Source organism: Agelaius phoeniceus, chromosome 1, assembly GCF_051311805.1.
Source record: "Agelaius phoeniceus isolate bAgePho1 chromosome 1, bAgePho1.hap1, whole genome shotgun sequence".
In the NCBI taxonomy this organism is placed as follows: domain Eukaryota; kingdom Metazoa; phylum Chordata; class Aves; order Passeriformes; family Icteridae; genus Agelaius; species Agelaius phoeniceus.
The window spans coordinates 118,607,567-118,632,868 of NC_135265.1; the positions used below are offsets into that span (position 1 = coordinate 118,607,567).

The following is a 25,302-nucleotide window of genomic DNA, read 5'->3' on the forward strand; positions in this document are numbered from 1 at the left end:
TGGATATTAAACAGATTAAATAATAATAATAAAAAAAAACCAAATCCCTGTTGCGAACATAAAGTCCTTTGTTTATGATCCCGGGGAAAATGAAGTTGCTAATTGAAAAACAATAAACCTAAAATGCCTTTGGATTAATAATGATAGAGGTTAACGGTGACATCCATCCCTCGGAAAGGGGGAGGGGAGCGAGGCGCTCGGTGACTGTGCGCTTGGACGGCGACCAGGGACAAGCGCAGCAGCCAAATGGGGCTGGGGGGCGGGGGGTGAGACCCTCCCTCTTCGGAGGGCTCGGCTTGTATGTTCGCCTCTGATCCGGAGACACGAGGTGAGGAAGGTCTGTATTGTAGTCATGTCCTCGCTAGATGAAATCTCAGTCAATTACTCTGAAATCTGCAGCTTGGCTTCTTTTCATTCTTTCCAGGTGAAAATTCAAACGTTTTCTGTTGTCGCCTGGTCCTTTCTTTCCTGAAACAAGGCACCCAACTGTTCTGATATTACCATTCAAAAACGGGTTCTGTGGCAAACCTCATTTGTGAATCTATTACAGAGATTAATAGATTATTTCTCCTTTTTCAACTAATTCTCAGTGGGGAAATTTAACCATATGGTAAGGAGAGAATTAGAATTTCATCACATTAGAGCAAAATGTAATGAAAAGAGTCCAACACCTGGGGCCAACTCCGAAAGACACAATTAAAAGGTTTTTAATGAAACCAGAGAAACCAAAAAATTTTCATAGCCTTCAGTTATCCTGCCACATAAGAATGATTTGGAAGTGTTGGGAAATATTGTTTTTTTACTGATGTCGTAAGAATGAAAACCTACCACTAAATACTCTGAGTGCTAACAGAAAAGGCGAGAGCGAGCTGCTCATCAGAGGAGTAGTGGGACAAAATTCTGACCGACCCTCGGGTTTCCACTTCAGCTTTTGGAAGAGTGCAGAGGAGAGTGTTCCCGGCTCCGACGAGGAGCCCCGAGAGAGGAGCAGGGGCTCGGAGTAACGGGGTGGCCGAGGCCGCCTCGCCCTGACACCGGCGGCGGCATCCCGGCGCTGGGGACGAGAGCGGGGGTGCTCCGGCCGAGTCGGGCTCGCTGGAGGGAAGCAGGAGGGCACGGACCCGCGAAGAGTTGGTCAGTCGCAGTAAAAAACAAATTTTAAAAAGTTTGGTGGGTTTTGCCCTTTCTCTTCCCGCCCTCTCTCTTCCCCAGATCCGTTCATTTTCAAGGTAACTGATGGGGCTTTATGTTTTTTATAGGGACACCGGGGATAATCACTCGCAAGCAGCAATCTGCTACTTGAAAAGGGATAAGGGAAGGAGGAGGGGAACCTCCCCGTAGTTTGGTCTCCGTTTGTTGGAGGGGGGGTGGGGAGAGGGAGGACTGGGGACCACCCGCCTCCCAAGGAAACAAGGTGGACTTTGGCGGTGGGCAGGAGTGGGCACGACGGCTGGGGCTGCTCCGGGGGTTTTTAATTTTATGTTTTTCTTTCCTAGGCGATGCTTTTCGGGAAGACGGGTGGGGGTGGGAGGGAGCTATAAGTTAATGTAAATGCAGGGGGTGGGTGGGCTGGGGGGAGAGGGTGTCACTCCCGACTCCACGGCTAAGTTAGCAGAAGTCTGCTGGCAGCACTCGGAAGGAGAAGTGTTGAAGTGGGCTTTTCTGCAGTGCAGGGCTGTAATTTGCTGAAGGAGGCAAAGAACATCCTTCGATCTAAGTAGGGCTTTTAGTGTGCTCATTGATGAGTGAAAGTCGCCACACATGTCAAGCTAAAGGCAGTTGTTGGGTTACTAACAGGACACAACGTCTTGCAAACATATGCGTTAAGCTGTGTATACAGATGGCAGGGAGAATAATGGAGCAGGCGCCTCTTATAAAGCTCTAGCTGCTGCCTGTCTTCAGACCTGGGAAAAGAAACTATTCAGACTCAGGGCCAGATAGCGCCTGGGATTGTTTGTTACCGTTTTAATCCTATTAATTAAAACGTTAACCTGATTGGGTAGAAAGCTCTGTCCCAACAGGCGAGTCTTCTTCATAATAACCTACTCTCAGAGATAATGATGTAAAAGACTCCCCCGTCTGCGGCGGCTGCTGGTTGATGGGTCCGGAAATCTCTTGAAGGTGAATCCAAGCAAGATAAACGGTGGAAGCGGCTCCACTGGCAGCGCACAATGCCCCAGCGCGGCGCCTGCTGAGGGCGAGCCGGAGCCGCAGCCGGAGCCACAGCCGGAGCCACAGCCGGAGCCACAGCCACAGCCCGAGCCACAGCCGCTGCCGGAGCCGCAGCCGGAGCCGGAGCCGCCGCCCGAGCCGGAGCCGGAGCCGCAGCCGGAGCCGCAGTCCGAGCCGCCGCCGGAGCCAGAGAAGGGGCAGCCGCGGCGCCGGGCACGGCGCAGCTCCGGCGGGAGCCGGGAAACGATTTCTGCCAGCGGGACGCCGGGGAGCCGCCCGCCGCGGCGCGGAGCCTTGGAGGAGCGGGCCGGGAGCTGAGGGGGGCGGAGGAGGCGGAGGCGAGCGGGGCGCCGATGGAGCGGGCGCTGGGGCTGCCCGCAGAAGAGGACCTCTTCCACAAGAGCCTCGCCGCCTCGGCCAAGCGCATGGAGTCCGCCTTCCGCTCGCCCCCGGGGCTCGACCTTTCCCACCCCCGCGACCGCCAGCCCTCGCCGCTCGCCTGCTACGAGGCGTCGGAGCCCGAGGCGCTGCTGCAGCCCGGAGTCGGCGGCGACCCGCTGGCGCTGCCGCCGGGCTCCGTCTGCGTCAAGTACGGCGAGAGCGCCAGCCGCAGCTCGGTGGCCGAGAGCAGCGGCGGCGAGCAGAGCCCCGACGACGACAGCGACGGCCGCTGCGAGCTGGTGCTGCGCGGCGCCGGGGGGGACCCGCGCGTCGCCTCGCCGGCGGCGGGCGGCGGCGGAGGGGGGGGCGGGGGGCTGAAGGCGGCCGAGGGCAGCTGCTCCAACAGCCACGGGCACGGCGGCAGCAAGAAGTCCAAGGAGCAGAAAGCGCTGCGGCTCAACATCAACGCGCGGGAGCGGCGGCGGATGCACGACCTGAACGACGCGCTGGACGAGCTGCGGGCGGTCATCCCCTACGCGCACAGTCCCTCGGTGCGGAAGCTCTCCAAGATCGCCACGCTCCTCCTGGCCAAGAACTACATCCTGATGCAGGCGCAGGCCCTGGAGGAGATGCGGCGCTTGGTGGCTTATCTCAACCAGGGCCAGGCCATCTCGGCCGCCTCCCTGCCCAGCTCCGCCGCGGCGGCGGCGGCGGCGGCGGCGGCGCTGCACCCCGCCCTCGGCGCCTACGAGCAGGCGGCCGGCTACCCCTTCAGCGCCGGGCTGCCCCCCGCCACCTCCTGCCCGGAGAAATGTGCCATCTTCAACAGCGTCTCCTCCAGCCTCTGCAAACAGTGCACGGAGAAGCCTTAAGCGCCGCCGCCGTGGCCGCCCCCCGCCGCCGCCGCGGCCCCGGGGAGCGGCGACAGCCGGCGGTGCGGTCCCGGGCCGGGGGGCGCGGAGGCGGCGGAGGGACTGACCGCTGCCCGGCCCCCGCCGCCCTCTGCCCGGACGCGCCTCGCCTCGCTCTTCTCCTCGGGTGCCGCCGAGCCGGGACCGCGACGGGAGCAGCGTGCGGCGGGGAGGGGGCGCGGGCCGGGGGCGCCGCGGGCAGGGAGGAAGGCCCGGCCCGGGGGCGCCGGGGGGGCTCGCTGCGCGTCCGGACAAAGGAGAGGCCGGGAAATAGCAGGCCGGGCTGGGAGCCGGGGCTGTCGCCGGGGACAAATCAGAGAGGGCACTTGAACATAGATTTTTTTTTAATTAATTATTAGCAGTATTATTATTATTATTATTATTATTCTGAGCCAGGAAACAAACAAACTTGAAATGTAAACTTATTATTTAAGTGACTCGCAGAAACAAAGAGACTGGACCATTGCTAAGGAAGACTTTGTATTTTTTATCGTCTCTAAACTTTGATCCTGTGAAAATGCGCAAAGTTTGGTGAGAGTGATTTAAAAAATCGAGAGAGTTAAAAAAAAAAAGACAAAAAATAACCGGTCAAAACCCCTACTCCGTGTCGCTGAAAGTATCGCATTTTTAAAAGAAATATTTATGTGCACCTTGTTTCTTTCCACTTTGCAATGATGTATAAACAAGACATGCTATTTATTTGTTATTCTTTAAAATGACCCTTCCACGCCAACAATATTTATCATGTGTTAAGGTCATGGGTCTTATGTGCAGTTACTTTAAATGCTTCTAAAATTCTGTTTATGGATTAACTTAAACTGTGTGCCAAGTGTTTAAAACATTTATTTGCCAACAACATATAACCAGAAATGTTGATGTATCCGAGCTGCTTAGGTTTATGAAAGGTCATCTGGATTTTAAGTTGCATCATCCCTGTATTTAAATTGAGCTTTAATAAATTGCTTCAGTCCAAAAATTACAGGAAAAGTGTATTCTTAATTGCTCAACCAACTGATTTTTGAAAGGGTATTCTTTGCATTATAACAGGTAATAACTATTTACTTTTACAAGGCATCAGAGCAATAGCTGCTACAAGAATACTTGCCAAGCCAATGTTTTCCCAGGCGCTGTGTTTTCGAAGGTATAATTTAAACCGCTTTTAATGTGTATGTAAATTATTCTGACTGTGGATAATTATTTAAGTTGAAATACTTTAAATACTTTAGGCTAATTTACAGAACGCGTGGAATTCTTCTCTTCCTTTTTCACGGGATGTGGGGGGCGGGTTTTGATTTTTTTAAATTTTTTTTTTTTTTTTAAGAAAAATGAGAGATGAAAAGCAAGAAGTAGCTATTTACCCAAAGTGAGCCTTCAGTTTGAGTTTGCATGGCTGGGTGGCTGTCTCTCTGCCATTTGTAAATCAAGATTTTTTTTTTCATTTTCTTTTTTTTTTTTTTCTTTTCAAAAACGAGTCCTGCTTTTTTCCACTACTTGCAGATAATACAAATTCGGACTGTCAGGTTGGATGGCAAAATAGGAGCCATGATGGATCTGTTGGCAGGTCACGGATGTGTAAAGAGTGATATATATTAAATAGGTCAATCAGATTATGACAGCAATGTACGATCGTTTGTATGTGTATCTATGTCGGAAAGAATCTTTATTAAAATATTTTGAACAAACGCTTGTATTACGTTGTGCTTTGTTAAGCATATCCATCCAGATTAAAGGAGGTGGATGGTGGGGGTGGGTCGTTTTCTTTCCTTTGCCTTGCTCTGAGCGCGCCCCAGTACCCTGCCCGTCACCCCGCTCCCGGCTCCGAGTGTCCCAGGCAGGGAAGCAAGAAGTTTTTCCTCCCTGGCTGCGTTCCTCCCGCTCCCCTGGCAGGCGGCCCCCGGTGCTGGGCGGCATCCGTGGGGCAGCGCCGGGCCCTGTCCTGCTCTGCCCGGCCCGGCCCAACCCTGCCCGGTCCTGCCCTGCCCTGCCCGTCCCGCGGCCCCACGCCCGCCCGAGCCGTGGGGTGGATGCGCCGCGGGACGCTGCAGGACCGCCCCCCCCGCCTCCTCCCGACCCGCGGGGTTTTGGAGCCGCCCCTCCCCTCGCAGACCCTCCGCCCTGCCCCAGCGCCGAGGGCAGGGGGAGCAGGCAGCCCCCCAGGCTGTCTGCTCGGCGCTAAGCCCGGGCCGGGGTCCCGGTCCTGCGGCTCCCCCCTCCCCTCGGGCCGGCGCCGGGTGTCCGCGGAGCCGCCTCTCCCAGCGGCAGCACCACGGGCGGGGGAAGGGTATAAATATTTTCTGCTCCACTTCCCATCAAAAAAGATTAATCAGAACCTGTAACTTTTCAGGAAACATAACTGTAAAGTGCCACGGAGCTGTGGGAAGGCAGCCCAGAGAGGGTGGGCAGATCAGCCCCCAGGCGCAAGGAGAAGCGTCTCTCAGCATTTACTAGACAAAGGCTGGGTGCGTCTAATTATGATTATTAAAACAATTTCCATGACGATGTCTAATATTATGTTAATTTGAAAACAACTGTGTATGAAAACTGTCGACTATAATACCTAAATTCATTTAATGAAACACATCGTTAAGGCAATTAAACCTCCTGGATGTGATTAAGGAACATAATTACGACACTGTTCTGCGCCATAATTGGGTGTCTTTAATCAAGGGGTAAAGTGATCAGCAACACAGCCATTAGTTTGTATTGTTCTGTCTCTGCTGTCCATCATTCTGATTAGGAATTAACCACCGCCACCAGCTTGGCGTGGTGCGTGCCTGTGTGTGTGTGTCTGTGTGAGTGTGTGTTCGTGCATATAACATCGCAGGACACATTTGCTGCAATATTTACCGCTTAATGTCTCTGGCTACCGAGCGGGCTTCCTTCCCGGAGAGGTTCCCTGGGAAGGTGCGGGCGCTGCTCGGCTTTGCCCGGCCGTGGGGTGGGGGAAAATAAGCCAGGTCCCAGCAAACTCCTGGAACGGCCGGGAACTAATGTGGGGAGAAGGCGAGGGGCTGGGGGAGGCCCACGCCCTGCCTCCCGGCTCCCGTGGCCGGGGGCAGGGTTCGAGGTGTGCGGGCCGGGCCTGGAGTGCTCCCCGGGGCTCTGGGGAGCGATGTCTGTGGCACATGGAGCGGGCTGTCCGCTCCCCGCCTGCCTCTGCCTCGGAGCGACGGGACAGCGGAATGAAAATCTTCGTCATTCCTGGCTACCGCTGCCGCCCGACTTTGGGCTGTCTTGCTTCCTCTTCGATTGTTTCGGAGGGGGCGAGGGGTCCGTGCCAGGTAGAGATGCTGCCACTCCTGGCCCCACTCTCCAGTCGCGCTGCGCCGGGCATCCTCCCTGGGAAGCGGCGCGAAGCCACTGGGCCAGTCCCTGAGCGGGTCCTGCCAATGCAAGCGTAATGTGTGCCGGGCTGGGGGGAGGAGAGAGGCTCCCCCGCCCGCCTTAAAGCTTGACAGATCACTTAGCCAGAAATGAACATGTACCCTTTCAAAAGAGCTTCCTCCCCGTTCCCAATCGCCCCACCGAACCGGGATCTCCCTCAGCCTCATCCGGAGCTCCCTCTGCCCCCGCCGCCCAGCCTGGCTCCCTTCCCCGGCCCCTTACCCCGGCTCGGAGCCTAGATTGTCCCAGCATGAGTGACATTGGCTTTCCTAATGTAATGACTTATGAAAGATATAATCATGTGTTAAATTGAATCCTCCGCTTAACTGTTAATGGTGTGCTCTGGGCACATTTACGTATTAGATGCTATGGTAACTAATTACCACTAGAAGAAGGGATAATACACTTTCCAGACTTTGACAAATAATTATGAGTGTTCACATCCCTGCTAGCAGCAGTTGCAGCGGATCTGCTGGAATGAGTAAGTGAATAAATGAATGGGTAAGTGAACTTGTGTGCATGGAGGGGACTAGATAATGAATAGTGGTCAAGTGAGTTTTCTTATTAAAACCTTTAATGAAAATGTGATTTAGGGTGGAAGGGGGAAAAAAGTGAGACGCTGCCTCTAAACGTAATTAAATCGAGTAATATAAACATCAGAAACATAAATAAGTTTGCTTTTAATTAAAACTCAGCAGTCAAAGTAAATTATCCACGTGCTCGGAAACTTCTTTGCAGCAATTAACACTTTTTTTTTTTTTTTTTTTTTTTTGGCGGTGCTGGTGGCGGAGGGAGGCTGTTGGGGGGTAAAACAAACGAGCCGGGACTCCCGACTCTCTCCAGGATCATTTGTAACTGTGATCGCACCGTCCCTGCCCACAGGCCAGGCTGATCCTGAGGCTCTAAGCAATGGGCGAAGAGCTCCTTGTCGCAGCGGGACAAAAGTTTGGGGAAGTCGCTCTGGGCCCCGGCCCCTCCGCCCGCCCGCTCCACGGGGTCGCTGCTGCCCGTCGGGGCCCGGCCCCGCCTGGGAGAGCTCCGGCACCAGCGGAGCCCACGGAGGGCGCAGGGCAGGCTCTCCCTGAAGCGTTGTGCATGGCTTAGGCAGGCGCCGCAGGGGTTAAGCCGATTGCGCCCGTTCCTGCGCTGCCATCCCGCCGGAGCAGGGGCAGAGGCGGGAGCCGGAGCTGGCACGGCTGCCCCGGCCCCCAGCCCCACGCGGGGGCTCCTAGCAGCCCTCCACGCCGCAGAGAGGACATCTGCTAAATGAGCACAGAGCTGCAGCCAGCCCCATTTACCCCCGGTCACTCATCAGCTCGGTGTCACCCAGCCCGCCCACACCCGCCCCCGAAGCGCTCCGGAGGGGAATTTGGTCTGGTTCGGCTCGTTCTCCAGCCTCGGGAAGGGTTAAATCCTTCCCCAAGCCCCTAGTTGCCCTTGTCCTCTCAACCTGATTCAGAGACGTGTAATAAAATAGGAAGCAAATTTATGGTCTGTTTCAAGCACTTTACTGCTGTATTTTTAAATTCATATATGCACATATAAGAACTATGATCTGTGAATAATTTGAAATGCTATAGGAAAATGATGTATTTTAGATCAAACATAACCGTTTTCTTACGTAATTGTCTCGGATTAAAATAAAAAAATAAAGATACATTTCGAAGAGAGACAAAGCTGAAAATCTAATGACAGCCATAAACTGCTAGACAGCCATAAATTAACGTCTTCATCAAACACTGAAGGGATCAGTGCTTATCTAAATCAACAATTATTTCTTCCGAGAAGTTGCAGAACAGATTGCCCCTTTAATACTATTTTTAAATCTTCATAATTGAGGATTAGGGAAAAACAATCGCCTTCCCAGAGTAAACCTCCTCTCCACCAGCCGAAGCCATCCAAACTCACCGAACACCCAGACCGCTTCCCTAGGAACCTCCTCGGGGGTCCCGTCCCCTTGTCCCACTGCAGCATCCCGGGAAGCTCGTGATGCTTTTAGGAAAGGGCATGCAGGAGTCTTTCCGCACCTCCCTCTCCCCTGGTTTTTGTCGCGGGCCGGGGGAGCTGGGAGCGCAGGGAGCACAAGCCGGCGGCGGGAGCCCGGCGGGCAGCGGGCAGCGGGCGGGGATGCGGGCGGGCGAGGGTGCGGGTCCCCGCCGCCGCCGCGGGCCGGGGGCATCCCGGAGCGGCAGCATCCCCCCGTGCTGCCACCAGCAGCTCAACTAATGCCCGTCCGCTTTTCAGGTTCAAAGCTTTAGCGAGGCGGCACTTCTCCCAGCTGCAGCCACCTGCGAAGCCGGTTTTGCAAGAGGCTGCTGTAAAGAATTCATTTTTAAAAGGCAACTGAAAGATACGTTGTGAAGAGAGGCGATTCACTGGCTCGCAAGATGGAAATTAGACAGGGAAAGACTTGCTGCCTGTAGGAGATTAGCGAGCGACTAAACTGTTTGGAAGAAAGAGGTAGTTGGAAAGATGAGCTGATGGGGAAGAAGTCACTGTCAAAAGTCATCACAGGGTGTTTGCCTACTGACTTTTACTCTCCCTGTAGCCATAACTTAGACTTTTATTCAACTTTTCTGTACTCATAGCTGCTGGTTTTGGGGAAAAGAAAAATAAACCGACACATTAGTGTCAAAATGGGTTTAACAAATCTTTGAAGATAGAAAGAATCCTGCAAGGGTTCTAGCAAAAACAACTGAAGCTTAGGCTACTTTTGATTTATTATTTATTTTGGTGTGAATAGTTTTGAAGACGAGCATATTTCTACTATTCTGAATGATGTACTCATACAACCTCTCACATGAGATCCCAGGAAAGCCTGATGCATAGAATAAACACAGAACTGGTTTCTATGAGGATCAACACCCCACCACAGCTTTCCTGCTTTCACTTTAAAATGAAACATTGTCTACTTTTTTTTTGATATGCTTTTATATATTTCTTCATATTTATTACTAATTATAAACATAAGACAATGACTTAAGGATCATGATACTTTCATAAACATACCTTTGAGGGGTCTGTTTGTAATGAGATAATTTTTCTGTTATGTAGTAGGTATGGAGACATGACTAGCCAGGGTACATAGGCTGGTTTAGGTAATAGACAGGAAAATACTTCACTTTCTATGGTCTGGCAGTTAGAATAGCTCTATTCATATGAGTTAAGCATATGCATAATTTGATACCTTGAACAGTTTTAAAATGCAGTGCTATTCAAGTAACATCAAGATAGTACCTAGTATCAAATCAAATACTAGATAAAATACAGTGTTAGGGGGTCTCACTAACTCCTTCCTTTCGAGCTATCCTTCAGACCATTATGGAAAGCTCACTTAGAAATGTGCCCTTCAAGAAATCTCAAACAATGCCACTTTTTAATGTATAAATTTCAGTAACTTCTAATGTAGCCTGGAGTTAGAACAATTGCACAGCTACACACATATTTACCAAACCCAGAAAATGCTGCAGGTCTGTCTTCTCTAGGAAGCATCTTCAGTAACCCTTGCAGACGTATCTGACAAGCATTTCTGCATGAAGGAATGGAGAAACACCGATGTCTTTAGGGTACAACCTTCCTATTAAATACCTGGAGAACTCAGCAGCTACAGTGATACCTAGAAAAGCCAAGTTGTGCTTTGCTGGTGCAGTGCTGTGCATCATAACAATTTCATTCATATCCCCTTTTAAAATGAATGATCTGTGAAGACAGAATATTTTACTTTAGGTAGTACATCTTGTACTACACGGAGGTTTGCAAAAGTAAAAGCCTAGGAGTTGTACTTAGGAATCACTAGTGGACTGCAGATCTTTATTTTAATTTTGAATAATGTCCTAAGAATGTCAGAAGTACCACTTTTTTTATCTCACCTGGGATGGGAATTGGCTTATGTTTCCTGGTGAGGGGGGGGGTGATAAAAAAGACACGATACTTTCCAATATTCAGAGGAGTTTCTGTATTTCACTGCTGAATTAAAGGCTTTTTTTTAATTACAGAAATACCTGTCAAGATCAAGTAACAGAAAAATGCAGTATGTTGAAATAATAATTAAAAAATTAAAGCAATAGTTGTGAATCTGTGAGAAAAGTATAAGCATAAGCTGGAAAAAATACCACAGACAATCATTCAATATTAAAATAGATATATTCCTTTTTATTGTGCCCTTGAAATACAAAATTCCTTTAAGATGTTAGATTACTAAAATAATGAATTTTCTATTTTCTTGCTCAGAAGTACCTTAGTTGATCTAGGAGCTTGAACAATGGATATTAACTGTTAAAGTAGAACCTAGCCATTGTTCATCTATATACAAATTGTGAGTTTGCAAAATTAAGAGCACTTCACAATCTCTTGAATGATCATTCAATAATGACAAAATAAAAGATCATGTAAAATTCTACAAGAAAAATTCACAGACCAGTAATTATTCATAAAAATAGCAATGCCAAAAATAGTGACATGCAGCTGGCTTTAAAAGTATAAAGAACAACTCTTACATGGTTTTATATTATTCCATTAGGACATACTGACAGAGATATGAAAATCTAATTTGCAAACAGGTACACATATACTACATGGTTTCCTAAATAATGGAACATTTAAAAAAGTTTACAATAGCATCTAGCAGTACTAAGTGCCAGCATGAAAATGAAGAACATTCAATCTGTAAATTAAAATAAGAAGAATAATTAAAAAACTATGTTTTAGCATTCACATTAGTTCGTGATAAATTAACTTTCTTCTTGGGTGCTATAAAGGGCCAGACTGACTTAATAAACCTATTTTTTTTTAATGAGAAAAAAGGTGCTTAAATATATATTTTTTTTAATAGCAGGAGATAGTATTGATACAGCCATAGACACCAACAACTCACAGTCAGAAGCTGGTAGTGACCAGCCAAGTCACATCTCAGACTGATGGGTGAGTGCACCAATTCATCAAGGAACAGCAGAGGAATTCAGGGGGTGCCCACGTGCTCCTCCTGCTTGATGCTGCACTGCCAGGTCTGTGGATGCCCCCAGAAGGTACTGCTGGGCTGGCAGGGCAGAATCCCCTGCTGAAGTGGAGAGGTGGGAGAGGGAAGCCCAGGTCTGCCTCCTCCCACCCTGCCCTGCAGCCCCACCGGCACCTGAAGGCTGGCAAGGAGCGCTGCTCTTTCTGCCTAGATGACTTTGCCTCTTTGTGCTCCAGTGACACACACCCGGAGCTGCACAATCCTGGCTCCTGCAGCCAAGGAGGTCATCAAAAAGGGTGTTGTGCCCTATGCAATGAAACATGCTCTTCTTGGCACAGCACCCTGCAGCTAGCTTGGCTCCAGCTGGGACTTAAGGGGATGCTACACCCTGTTGTGCTGTCTCAGCTTATTGACCAGGAATACCAACACCATGAGCCTTTCAGTCCTGCTCCATGGAGACTGAGTCACTCCTGGTCAGACCAGCTGCTGACTCTCAGTATGACCCCTCCTCAGTGGCTGAATACATGGACCAGAAGGGCTTAACCTCCCTGTCCAGCTCCAGCTCTCATGGCTTTACATGGGGTGAGGCTTTCTTCCACAGCAGCTGAGGTGTGCCAAGGTAGTGATGCATGGCTTACCAGACAAACCAATCTACTAGGAGCCTGGGTTACCAGGGACACAATTCCAGGCCAGGCTGGGCAGACCCTGCCTTGCATTTGACTATTTTGGTTTTTGAGCAAAAAGAGCAAGCATTTTTTATCCCAACAGAATGCTGGCCTCTTGGGTGGTGCTCTCTAACTCTGATGCAAGGTCCCCAAGCAGCTTCATAGAGGTCTCATCCAACTCCTGGGAAAGATTCTGACCCTTTTCTCTCTTTTTTTTTTTAATGGAGCATACCATACAGATTTAATTTGCTACTTTGGAGAGCAAATCTAGTTGTTCTTTTTATTCTTTACAGAATAGAGACTATACAAATTGATCAGCAATTAATCTGAAACTACTAATGATTTGCATGTACTTTTGGCACAGTCCTATTATGCCCTATCAAATTATGCAACAGCCAGTGATACTCTAATTCAAAAGCCTAAAAATAGAATACAATTATAAAAAAGAGGCTTCTGTTTAAAACAAATACCCACTGGTTTTTTTCGCAGTTGCTTCAGGTTTGTTTTAAAGTTGGATGCCAAAGAAGGATTCATCATAATTGTAGCATGAGACATTTTACAGCTTACATATAAGCAATAATGGAATACAATCAACAGTGTAATGATATCAATATTCCCTCCCTCAATAAACCAGACTCTAATGTCCAAACTGGATTATGAGCTACAGCTGAGTACAGAATAGCCATAGGAGTAAGTCACAGCTACAGAGTAACCACAGGAGTAAGTAACCTGAGTACAAGAATGTCTCCATAAAAACCAATTTTACTCTGTGGCAAAAAACAATAATCAGCTTTTGCTGTTGATTAAATGTTGAAGTAAAGTTAAAGCATTTAATCAACTGCAAAGCTCATTTAACGAAAGTGTACTCCAAATTTGTAGACATTATTGATACTATATATGAAGAGAAAATGTTTATATGATATATCTCAAAAAACCACAATTTCATTCTTGGAGGATTTGGAATGTGGCTGTACCAATCTCTGAAAGTTTTTCTACTGATGCTGACACTTATTTAGGGTATGTGCTTTACACAAATAACTGAACAGGCTTCTACAAAAATAACAATAAGTAATTTTTAGTATGTAGGTAGTAGTTTTCATCCATAGGCCATCAAGTGCCATATAGATTAGTAGAATTTCTGATTTTGAAAGACTTATTCTGGCACATCCCAAAGTGAGATGTTTTTTTAGGAAGTCAAGGCAAGGCCCACAGATGTGGCTATTCTGCCATTACAATTATCATCTTGGCAAATTGAGACTGGACAGCCACGGGAATCCTCATCAATCTCTGAAGTGATGGCTGGAAAGAGAGACAGGGTCTAAACTCTCAGATTTTGTGCACTAGGAAATTAATTTTCCAAACAAGAGCTGGGCACCCAGTGAAGCAGGTTGGACAGCCAGTATAAACTTCTGTGGCTGCCCAGGGTTTTCACTTGCTCAAATTTTGGCTCCAGGGAAGAGCCTGTTTTCCAATTTGCAGATGGACAAGTCTGTTTCCAAACACAGGTCACACTACTCTGCCTATGCACAACTTAGGCAAGGTAAAACAATGCTAAAAAGCATTTTTAGATACCACACTTGCCCTTGAAACCCTCTTCCTCTTTTGCCTTTTTGGAGAAATGAACAAACATAAGAAACGGTCAAAACAAATGCACGAACATGTTACTAAGAAACAGTGAGAGAAAGAGAAGCTAATTTTCGAGGTGATAGAATAATTCCAAATGGGCTTCTATATTTTCTCCCTGAAGAACATGCTTTTTTGGAGGGGGCTCAAGAGCCAAAATAGATAATTTAGGCTTGATCGAGAGCCTATTAAAATCAACAGAACTTCTCTTCTGACTTTAAATGATTGTAGGAAAGAAATCACACATTTTAAACTCTTGCACTGCACCAAAAAAAAAAAAAAAAAAAGAAAAGGAAAAGGAGCAAGAGAGCAAAGCATTCATTGTCAGTACATAAACCTGAAGTTAGAATTGTGTTGTCAGTAAGACATTCTTGCAAATCATCCTCCACCGCCCCACACAACTTCCATCACATCTCCCAAATAAAGGGCTAAGATTCTCAAGACCATGAAAGAAATAAAGTAAATATAAAGTTAGGATAATAATCACAAGAAGTTCCCCCTTTCTTGTTATTATGCTTCTATGAGCAGATGCTGATATTCATGTAAATGGCCTGGATTCATGCTCCCTGTAAGTCCTGCCCATCTCACAACCAAGAGTAGGGGGATGCACCTTGTAGAGATGCTGGGCTATTTACTTGGCCAGACTCTGGTCACATCACCTCACTTCACCACTCAAGCAGGACAAATTGAGGCTGCACGTCCCTGCATCTGGTCTTTACCTCCAGCCCAACAGCTTTTCTCCTTAGAAACAAAGAGGAAGGAGGTAAAAGCAGAGAGGGAAAAGCAAATGTTTCCAAAAATATAAAGCTGAGTGATGAAACAGAGCAAACATGGAGATTAGTGGAAGGCATATAGGCAGCTGCTCAATTTCTTAAGGACCTTAGCTTGTAACGAAAGGCAATATCAACGTCTGGCAGGAGGATACCAAGGCCCATGCGACTGTTATCAAGTCTGACAGCTTTGTTTTCTGCTAGTTCTACATCAAAATGAGACAATAGTATGAAAAGAAACATCTTCATCTCATTCATTGCGAGGAACCTCCCTGGACACATGCTGATCCCAGAGCCAAAGGGCATTAGGAAATACTTCAGTTTTCTTCCTGCCTTGTAGAATGTGGTTTTCTTCTTGCCATTCTCTATGTATCGATCGAACTTATACTCCTGAAAATGAAAGAGAAAGAGAGAGACAGCGTGATATCTAACAAGGCAGTTACATGAGCTGCTTTCTTTGCACAATGGTAACGCGTCTGAAACCCAGAAAATAAGATAAAGAGGAAGACAAGGAGCTGACAGCTTCTTCTTTTTAGCTGGTTCCCTCAAGTTTCATTAACTCACATTATCTTCCCTGCAAAGAACACTCTTTAAATCCACTTATTTAGCTTAGTCCTTTTACATCAAGCTCCTTCAACTTCCTCATCTCATCCACTGAATGTCTGGCCTATATTGATTGTAATTAGATTTTGACCGCTTTGTAGCAGGGACAATGAACCTTAGTGGAAGGACAATTTTCTTGTAAAGCATCATACACACTCAGCGTGGTACATACATCATAAATAAGGATAATCTGCAAAATTCTGCAAATGCCTATGAATAAATTAATGCATTGCACCAATTTTGCTCTTGCAAGCCAGAGCAAAATCCATCTTTCTTTTGCACCGAATGGTGCAGATTATTCAAAAACTCCAGCGCTTTGCAGTCAGTTTTCCTTTCAGTTGGAGATGGTTGCTGCTTAATTTGCCACATCTTACCTTCAAATATTTTGCTGCAGAAGCTGTGAGCAAGGCAGGACAATGCCAGTGACTGACGATTACAAAGAGGGTGTTTTCAAGTAAGGCTTGAGGTCACACTTGTAACCTACATTCCATAAATTGAAAATATTTCTGACTATTTTTGAGTAGCAGGATCCCTGTTTAGAGATAATTTGTGTTTTTGAATGAAGGAGATCTGGCATCCTCACTCAGTCAATGGCAAATTAACCACTTACAAAACCCTCCTGCATGCTTTGAATAAAAATGACAGGCACTTCTTGCTTATGGTCACTCATTAGCATTTGTCCTGCTTTGCATACATCTGCTATAGCAGCAGCCATTTGGAGCTGGCTGGGAACAAGTCAGTCAGACAGAAACCGACCTCAACTGATTAAAAAACCCCACACCACCATTAAAAATACACTGATACTGATCTACCCATTAGATTAAAGGCTCTGAAAATCATGCACTCCAGGTCTTGCTGTTGAGAAACAAATGTCAGGGGAGGTGGTGAGTGAGAAAGGGAACAAATACTAGATGCACTGGAGGGGATGTAACTTTGGGTGCTGAAGAGCAAGAGCCTATTTCACTAAATGACAGAGGCCTGGATTTTCTACAAATATAAAGGTGATTCTATGTCTGCTTCCACTGACAGGTAATTCTTTTCAGTCTCTTTGAACACCCCAGCCAAAAGGAAGCATGCCTTTATTTTTTTTCTATTGCTTCATTTGGAGCAGCACAGTAACAAAAATGAAAGCCCAGCATATCATAAGATTTACTTCCTGAATTCTAAATCCCACTGGTCTAAAAAAGCACTGCTAAATATGAACTGCAATAGCTTAAAAACCCAACCCAGAGCTCTTCTCAAATGTTTTTACAAGGTGCACTTCTGGTGTCTGGAGGAATTAAGCACTGTGTTATTGAACACACAGACACACTGGGTCAAACCTTATGCTTTCTTTGTCATATTCAGAGCTTTCTGAGACTTGCAATTGCTTTTGACAAAAAATAAATTGCTGTCTAAGGAACAGGGGAAACAGAAAACAAGTGTGAGACAGGAATGCAGCCAATGACAGTGACATCAAACTCAGGGCTGCTGAAGTCCCTTGGGTTGAGTAGTGTTTCCTTAAAGCTAGTTCACTGACTAATAAAGACCAGTTTTAAAAATGAAAGAATTTTCAGCCATGCACAAGGTCTCCTGAAAGAGACATGGTGGCTGACAGCAAGGAAAAGGTCAGGACACTGAGCAAAAGCAGCCAATGAAGTTCTGTGTGGATGAGCTGCTACAAATATTATGAAAACTGAGCAATCTCCTGTGATTGATCAAAGTCTCCTTCTGTCACATACTGTATTTAGCTTTGTTTGGGAAGTCACCATAGAGGGTTTCCTGCAGGGTTTCCTGATACTTACTCTATGGGTTTTGCAGAGTTCATTTACTGAGCTCTATAACTAGCTGAGTTAGAATTTAGGGTTTCACTTATACACTTTATAGAAAACTGACTAATTTATTTAGGTCTTAATGGGTGGAGAAAGGGGTCAGAAATATATGCTTACATACTTACACAATATGGTGCCAAAGCACAAGATAGCTTGAACTTAAATTTATGTATCCAGGAGAAAAAGCATTGCTACAAAATTATCTCATCAAGCTGCCTGTTTTCCCAGGAAAAGTTTTCCCTAAATACATGACAAGCTCAAGACTGCACCTTTCAAAAAATTCATTCTCCATCTCTATCTGATCCTCAGTAGTTATTGTTGAAAGCACACTGCATATTTTAAGAACCAAACAGAACAGTGATTTCCCCACTTTTCGAGAGGGACCCATGTGCTGAAATCAATGTACTGCAATGTGTGGATTGCTCATTCACTATCAAAAAGATAAAATATATGAACTAAAGCTGTACTGTGAAAGCTGAGCAGAGCTGATACTAAGCAGATATATTCAAGCAATGGAAATATGGTAATATATTCTGGCAATTATTGGATAAGGGAGGAGATCAGTTTCCACACTGATGCTTTTGGTCTAGGACCTAAACAAACAGATGGACTTTTGACAAATCAATAACGTTCTCCAAAATAAAGTGTTAAGGATAAAATAAAAAAAAAAGAAGCTTATTTGTTAGCTGTTATCTATCCTTTTTAAGGATAAAAATATTAATCAACTATTTGCCAATAGATGAATTATTTTTAAAACCCTGATTTTTCTCTGCAGGCTTTATCTTCATTTTTGGGTGGGGACAGCCAGCAGAGCACCCCTGAATGTAATTTTCATTCTCGTGGCTGCAGTGTTCATCCCAGTGACTATACCTTACTCCTGCTGACTCCAACATGCTCCACACCTCCTCTCACTGAGGCTGGCAGAGCTCCTCCACAACGAAATGCTGTCCTGCACCAACGAGGCACTTGAATCTCATCTTTTCTTTGCAAGCTCTCATCTTTAAATTCCTGAAAGGGAGAGCTTCACAGAGCAACGTCTCTAACACGGGCTTTCTATAACCACGTAAAAAGATCCAGTTCCTTTCTTCTTTGGCTCAAATGCCAAGGATGGAAATCAGCATGGCTGGGAGACAGCCATTTGCTTAGGAAAATAGGGGTGAGGAATGGATGAGGTACAAGCTCTTGCCTCTCAGGCAGATGAGCCATTTAAAAGCCTCAGCGTGCACCCTTGCTCTTTCTTGCTCTTCCTCTGTGGCACCCTGGGCTGGGGACAGCAATCTGGGGAGCAACCTAGCCGAGAGGAGAACTATTCAATTTGCATGCAGGTGGTGAACTTCTGAAGCTGTATTACAGCTGAGGCAGGGTGGATTAATTTTGAGTCTTTGATATTCATTAACTTGAGCGTCAGAGAAAAATACAAGGAGATGACACAATTACCCTCCGAGCTTCGCTGCAGAGCAACAGCTTTACAGTCTCAAGTTCACAACACTCTAATTGATCAAGAAGGGGTGAATCCCTACGAAGGGAGGTGAAAAAGCATAAGGCTCAAGTAAGACACTGCTATTATAGGGCTTCAGAGAGTCAATGATGCTTTGCGGGCACTTAGCTAAATGGCCCACATTATTTGCTATTTAAACCACCTTCTATTATTCAGCCCTCCTTGGGTATCAAATGATCCACTGCCAAACAAAGCCCACATTTAGCCTAAAGTTTATGGTAGTCAATGTGCAATTGTCAATTCCTTTGAAAGCAGTCCAGTCAGTCTCATCACCATATTTCTCTCTTCAGGCCATGAATCCTTTGACCTGCAGGGCCCTAGAAAATACATCTGAAACTAGCAAGATTTGTTCCACAAGAAGGAACAGCAGTAAAAAAAAAACCACAAAAAAACCACAACCACAGATCACAAAAGGCTTGGCTGCTTCGATGTGCCTGGAGTAGGAAGAGTGGCACCAGCTGAATGTTTACCTTAGGATCTTCATAGACCTCAGGGTCCATGTGCAAAATCTGCGGGTAAAGGGCTATCCAGTCTCCTTTCCTCAAAACGACTTCTTGATTCCCTTCAAGCTTGAGAACAAAATCCTCTTGGCTGATGCGGATGTTCATAGAGGACGAGCACATTCTTAAACTCTCGTTTAAGGCACTCTCTGCAATTAAACAAAAGGGGGGAGGGGGGAAGCATCAGAAATATGGGAGATGATTGGAAGTTATACATGACTACGGCTGCTGATTCTCCAGGAGTTTAGTAGGGCAGGCTAAAGGGGGAAAAAAAAAAAGGGAAAAAACCACACAAGCAAAACCAAACATAAAGAAAGCAGAGACCAGGAGGAGGCAATACACAAGCCCACAGCGTGTGGGTGGGGCAGTCAGGGATGCTGAGCCTCCCGAAGTGACTCTCCCTGATGAGATGATGGCGATGAGAAATCCTGTCTGTTGACAGCAGCACCAGGTTTTGGGTGGAAAGTCATTATTCAGGCATCGTGTTTAAAACAACGCAATCAAAACAAATGAACGCTTTATGCATTTACATATATTTTGGTAGTTGCAAACAAGTACCAGTGAAAGCATCCATGGAGCTGTTTAGCTTGCCTTTTGAAAGTTGTTGGATTTAATGGTAGGACTATACATTAGAAATCATTCTGCTTGTTAATTCTGTAGTCATTCGGAGAATTTTTAAATGCATTTTCTTTTCAATGCACTATGCTGCCAAATTATAGTGTCTGTTGTGGTCAGAGTGAATGAAAGCAATTCATTATTTGCCTAGTAATTTTAAGAGAGAAAGACACTTCTAATTGGCCTAGAGGAAACAAAACATAGTCCTTTCAGGTTTGGGGAAAGCAAGATCTCTGTCTCCACCATCACATCCTGGAAGGCTCCAGAAGCTGAATGTCCTTGCTTTCCCAGTGGCCTTCACCTTTTGCTCCTAGCACGACAGATTTTATGGCTAATTTCCGGCAATTTATCCTGGCAGTTTGAGGAGGAATTCCTTTGGGAATAATATGCATAATTTGCATAAATCATTCTGATAGCATGTATATCAGCATGTAGCTCCTGTCTAGGGCTGCATCTCTCACTTTGTAATCAAAACTGACTATTTTTCCACCAGTGTGTATGGGCACTGTTATATGTGACTTGATTCCTTCTAATCATTAGTGTGAAAAATAGCCTAAAATAGGGTTTCATTTGCATGTAATAATCCATTTGTGTCTGCCTTTATGTTTTGTGATATCAAATAAGCCTTCTCTAAGTGTTCACCAAGGCACTGCAATTGCTGCACCCAAAAGGTTAGTTTATTAGAGACAGTAGCTACCCAGTGTAGATGCCTCTGAAAAAAATAATAACAAACGTTCTTTCACTAAAAATTAAATCTGGTGCAGCATGCATAGCAAATAAAGTGGCCCTGGATGCTTTCTTGCAGGAGGTTTTTCCTTAAGCATGCATTTGTCTAAAGAAATGAGGCTGCGGTCAGCTTTGTGTGGCCAGTGCCGTGATTCAATGTGACGTACAGTGAGTCTGTGCATATTCTTTTGGACTGCCTTCGTTACTATAATCAGGCAGAGTCAAATCGGCTTGTTGGTGACGAAGCCAGAAAAGAACCCTGGTTCCAGAAGATGGCCTCTACTGCGGATAGCCACAAGGCACCTGACACGATAGATTTCAACTGGCAGCGCTCTGGCAACAAAACTTTACGCGGTACAAAGGAAGGGTCCAGCCTCGGCTCCAGACTGCCTTCAACCTGCAGAAAATGAAGCTGGTAGCTTTGTACCAGTCCACCATTTGGAAATGGATGTGGAGACAGCAGAAATCAAATGAGGAAGAGGGAAGAAGGGAAAAAACCAAAAGAGAAATAATTATAAAGTGTCGCGGCAAAATAGCAGCACGTTTAACCGCCCAAGCAATGCGGTCACATCCTATCGGCGGACATCCTCCCAGAAAGCGCGGCAGTCCCTGCCCGCTGCCGGATCTCAAATGACAATTGGGCAGCATATCTTATGCAGAAGTTAATCACAATAATGGAGCACAAAGTGTGGCTTAGCGGTCAGATCGTAAATGACAAATCTGTTTTACCTTCCAGTACCAGTTATGTGTGGAAGGCGAGCTTGGCTCTCGCTCTGAGCGATCATGCCGATAATCATTAGATGACAAAAGTAATGAGTCACATTATGATCAACAAAGGAGAATGGAGCTTATATGGCTTTGCAGGCTCACATTAAAAAAATAGACAGTCAGCTTTCTACAAATGCCAGAGCTATACATTGAGAGGAATGACAACTGCACAATAAAACTGCAGCCTTTACTTGCAGTTGTCATAGTTCAGCAGACACCAGCCATCGCCGCTGACAGACCAGCTGGGTAGCTTGGGAGGCCTTCCATTCTGCACCGTGAGGTACAGTAAATTATCCAGCACGGTAGAGCAACATCTGTTTCTGTGCTTGTGCCGAACAAACAAGGCAATTTAAAGCATACCAAGGGATAACCAAGCAGCAAATGAACATGACCCTCATTTTTTTCCCCCCTTCTTACACACATGAGATGCTAAACTTCACTGTGCAAGCGCTACATAAAGAAGCCAGGCTGTTGTTTGATAAGGTGTTGTCAGAGAGATTTTACATCTTTTCTAGAGAGAGAAGGAGGGGGAAGACAGAGATATATCTCATAGTATTGTTATTCTTAGAATCCTCCCACTTCTCTCTTCATTTCTCTTATACTAAAGCTAGCACTCAGCTTCCAATTCATTCTAGACTTTTTTTTTTAAAAACTGTTTCAATATACTTATAAATATTCAGTCTTTAAACCCTAATTTGCTATACTTAGTTCACATGCCTTCAAGCATTTGTCTTCCAATTTCCACTGAATAAATGCGTACTAATGAGAAATAGAGCAAGCTGCTGAGGCAAAGCTGGGTGACTTGAGCCTGGCCTGCCACCAGCTTGTGATAGGCAGGCAAATTGAGTTAAAATGAAAAGTCTTGTCAGCTGAAATACAACATGGTAGCCAAACAGCAAGCTGTCAATCATCCAGCCAAAACAAGGGACTGCAGGTAATAAAAGGTCATTGCGAATCATAAGTGCATTTGGCTTTCGTAGGCAAGTTAATTTTAATTAAACATGATCTCTATCTGTAAATGTTTTATAAAACTTATTGTGCAGTAATGGATTGTTAATTTTACACTAACACAGAGCAGGTAATAGGGTGCAATAATTATTAGAGTGTATTGTAGAAAATAGCTATTGAGTATGCAAATATTTGGGGGGGTCATTTACCCATGGGCATCACGGTGTGCCAACACAAACGATAATCTGAAACAAGTACATTTGCATCTTACTCAGAACTAAATGTACTGCCCAGCCCATTCCAGAAAAATATATTTATTCTTTTCAATTCAACCACTGATTTTAATGCTTAGTGTTTGTGTTACGACTACACACTCTGTATTAGCTCCTTTTGGGTCCCAACCCTTTCTTGTGTACAAAACAATTTTTCAAGCTGTGCTCTTTTTGCAGGAATATCTGGGATTCAGCAATGACCTGGGGCAAGAATACTTCACCATATAAATGAATGGACTAATATTAAATAAACGAACTGACTAAACATGCCTAGCATTAAGCATGCACTAAGTACATCTCTGCTTTACCCTTGGCATTTCCATTATAACCAGTTTAACTGACAGACCATTTTCATGTGTCCTTTACCATATTAGAGCTCTGTTGTGAGCCATAATGTCTAATAATGTATGTTACTCTGTGCACACAAATAGGTTTGGATTTTGGGACTGTATTGTGTTATGCAGACAATACAAAGGGTGCTGCTCCAGAAATGCCATCAGAAGAAGATGACCCTATCAGGGCCAAAATTTGCTAGTTTGCTTTTGGGTTGAGTGTGTTCTGCATTTTGGTTTCCTTTGTTTGGTTGTTTTTTTTAAATAAAATAATCATGTACCTGAGCTTAGAATTTAGGAACAAATCAGACCATTTTGTTCCCTAGACCCAACAATCTGACCAAAATAACAATGCTCTTCCAGAGAAAGACTTTTAGCAATTTGTGCTTCTTCTCCATAGCATGAGGATTCAAAAAGACTCTTGTTATAGTAGACCCAAAAGAGGATGGAGAATCAGAGCACTTAAAACAGGCGAATGAGATGACAAGGTGATGAACATGCAAGCATCCCACCTGGTCTGCCTCATTTGAGAGCAGGGACACAATCCCAGTTTCCTACGCTCCGGGTTGGCACAGAGGGAACGGAAAGAGGAAAAGCTCAGTCTTGGAGGTTTGGGGTCAGTGGCCTTCCTGCAAGAGGGGAGGTCTTGGCGTTCAAGCAGAGCAATTTGGGACCCTTGTCCCTCCTACACATTTATGAACAACACATCCCTTTCCCTTTCCACTGAAGCATGACTCCAATTCTCTTATGGTACAGATTTTTTTCTATATTATTATTTTATGGGACAGTATCCAGCCCTTGATGACTTAAGTGCCAGAAGAATTGAAATCTAGCTTCTGTTCATATCACATTATGTTTAACATGATTATGAAATTTAACAAAAGTGTTACAAGAATACTACAAAGTAGGATGTGGCACTTCCCTCTCAACACATAAATCAAATGCTACCAAGGTACTTCAAGATTTCAAGAAGCAGAGGAATGACACAGTTAATGTTTTTAAACTGTTCATACTGTTTTGCACCAGATGGTTTTAGTGAACTACATGGTTTTATTTTCCTATTCCTACACTTTTGGGGAGCCTTATTTTTCCCCTTTTGTTTTTTCACTGGCCATTCCCATCTCAGTCTATAAATATAAACTAAGTTCTCTTTTGATCTTCTTGATGCTTGGTAATTAATTTATTGGTGTATGCTAGCTCCGATGTGAAGTAGTTTTACTTGTGCTCCTTAGAAGTCCATTAAATGCTTAGAAAGTCATGTTACTCACCAGAATTGTCATGCAATACCTCCACTACTTCAAAAACATTCTCCATTGGTTAGAGATACATCTGCATCAAAACAGCCATGACTCTGGATGTAACCAACTTTGTAGACTCATGATATGTAAGATTAATATTAATGCTCTAACACAAAGGAAATGGATCGGACTCAATTTTATATTTGTACTAATCAAATCAAGTTTGCACACAGATTCTTGAAATGAGCCACACTGGATGATCTTGGAGAATGGCAGCTATTACAAGGATCCAAACCAGGCACAGAATGCACTGCTCCACCATCACCCCTTGACACAGCTTTGTTTAAGAGTAGAGCATCAGTTCAGGTCATGAGCTACCAAGACCTATGGACACGAGCTTGTTTTGAATACGGGATTGGTTTTGATATTTAAAAACAGGGGATTATTGAACCTTTAATCTTTTGTTCAGCTGTTGTCTGCCCTTGTACATTACTTGTGGAGATTCACAGATGATTAGAAGTTGGTACCTACCTGCTACCACCTTTCATCCCTTGGGCTATTTTCACCATTTCTCTTGCCAGTGTCTATGCACTACCAAATGAAGAGAAACCAAGAGCTGGTGCTCTGAAGGCCTATACAGCTCCTGATTCAAACAACTTCCAATGACCACTGGAAAGGGTCTCCCTCTGAACCCTGGATCCAGAACTGGAAGATGTGTAGCTCCCTTAAAGCTCCCTCTTTTGAATGAAGTACTAAAAACACCATTTCTCCTCTGCAAATTTTTATCTTCTTGTATTTTATTTGGAGGCATTGCCCAACAGAAGCCTGCTTTAGAAGCCTTTTTTGTTTTGTTAGAGAGAGATAGAGAAAGAAAGAAATTGCTTGCGGATAAAATACATTTGCAGTTTAAATATACAATCCCACTTTAATTTCAGAAAAGGGTCTTTCTTGGCAGTACCATACAGAAGTATTTGAAATGCATTAACACTTCGGCAGATGCTCAGAATCAAACAACTTAATAGGCATCAACTTTTTTTCAAATAATTGCAAAGCTTCGATTTAGCCTTTTGCATACCTTGCATAGTTAATTACCTAGGCTTTAATGTTTACATGCAATGAGAGTATCTACAG

General features: G+C 45.3%; 3 protein-coding genes and 1 long non-coding RNA gene across 11 annotated transcripts in view; 2 read left to right on the forward strand and 2 right to left on the reverse strand.

Annotated features, from left to right (window-relative positions):
• The first annotated feature begins 2,387 nt into the window (after positions 1-2,387).
• BHLHE22 (basic helix-loop-helix family member e22) lies at positions 2,388-3,563 on the forward strand. The gene has a single exon (XM_054648342.2). The coding sequence runs from the start codon at positions 2,526-2,528 to the stop codon at positions 3,423-3,425; it is 900 nt and encodes a 299-aa protein (XP_054504317.1). The 5' UTR covers positions 2,388-2,525; the 3' UTR covers positions 3,426-3,563.
• A 2,208-nt stretch (positions 3,564-5,771) lies between these two features.
• Positions 5,772-9,101, reverse strand: LOC143695220 (uncharacterized). Of its 2 annotated transcripts, none has more exons than XR_013184285.1 (2): positions 7,071-7,198; positions 5,772-6,847 (listed from the first exon to the last, which is right to left on the reverse strand). XR_013184285.1 is itself a non-coding variant. In XM_077186041.1 (2 exons), the coding sequence occupies exons 1-2, from the start codon at positions 9,025-9,027 to the stop codon at positions 6,660-6,662; spliced, it is 459 nt and encodes a 152-aa protein (XP_077042156.1). In that variant the 5' UTR covers positions 9,028-9,101. The 2 variants fall into 2 exon arrangements, 1 of the variants encoding a protein (XP_077042156.1); XM_077186041.1 differs by lacking the exon at positions 7,071-7,198 and adding an exon at positions 8,757-9,101 and having other exon boundaries at positions 6,660-6,847.
• LOC143695221 (uncharacterized) lies at positions 7,205-25,037 on the forward strand. 6 transcript variants are annotated; one of them, XR_013184293.1, is made up of 3 exons: positions 7,205-7,349; positions 7,731-18,098; positions 19,063-25,037. It is a non-coding gene; the product is annotated as an uncharacterized LOC143695221 (long non-coding RNA). The 6 variants fall into 6 exon arrangements; XR_013184287.1 differs by having other exon boundaries at positions 7,731-25,037; XR_013184291.1 differs by having other exon boundaries at positions 18,050-25,037.
• CYP7B1 (cytochrome P450 family 7 subfamily B member 1) overlaps positions 10,973-25,302 on the reverse strand; it is a 125,126-nt gene continuing 110,796 nt past the window's right edge. For both annotated transcript variants that reach the window (XM_077186020.1, XM_054643958.2), the window contains exons 5-6: positions 19,243-19,421; positions 10,973-15,250 (exon numbers count right to left, since the gene is read on the reverse strand). In XM_077186020.1, the coding sequence (XP_077042135.1) occupies positions 14,954-15,250; positions 19,243-19,421 (476 nt within the window). In that variant the 3' untranslated portion in view covers positions 10,973-14,953. The remainder of the gene's footprint in view (positions 15,251-19,242; positions 19,422-25,302) is intronic.

Bases quoted from the DNA above. Each gene is read 5' to 3' on its own strand.
- BHLHE22 (XM_054648342.2), top strand. From the start codon at position 2,526: ATGGAGCGGGCGCTGGGGCTGCCCGCAGAAGAGGACCTCTTCCACAAG.
- LOC143695220 (XM_077186041.1), bottom strand. From the start codon at position 9,027: ATGCCCCCGGCCCGCGGCGGCGGCGGGGACCCGCACCCTCGCCCGCCC. The intron at 6,848-8,756 runs GTGAGTTTGGAT...TTGCATTGGCAG, and splicing joins GGAAGCGGTCTGGGTGTTCG to GACCCGCTCAGGGACTGGCC.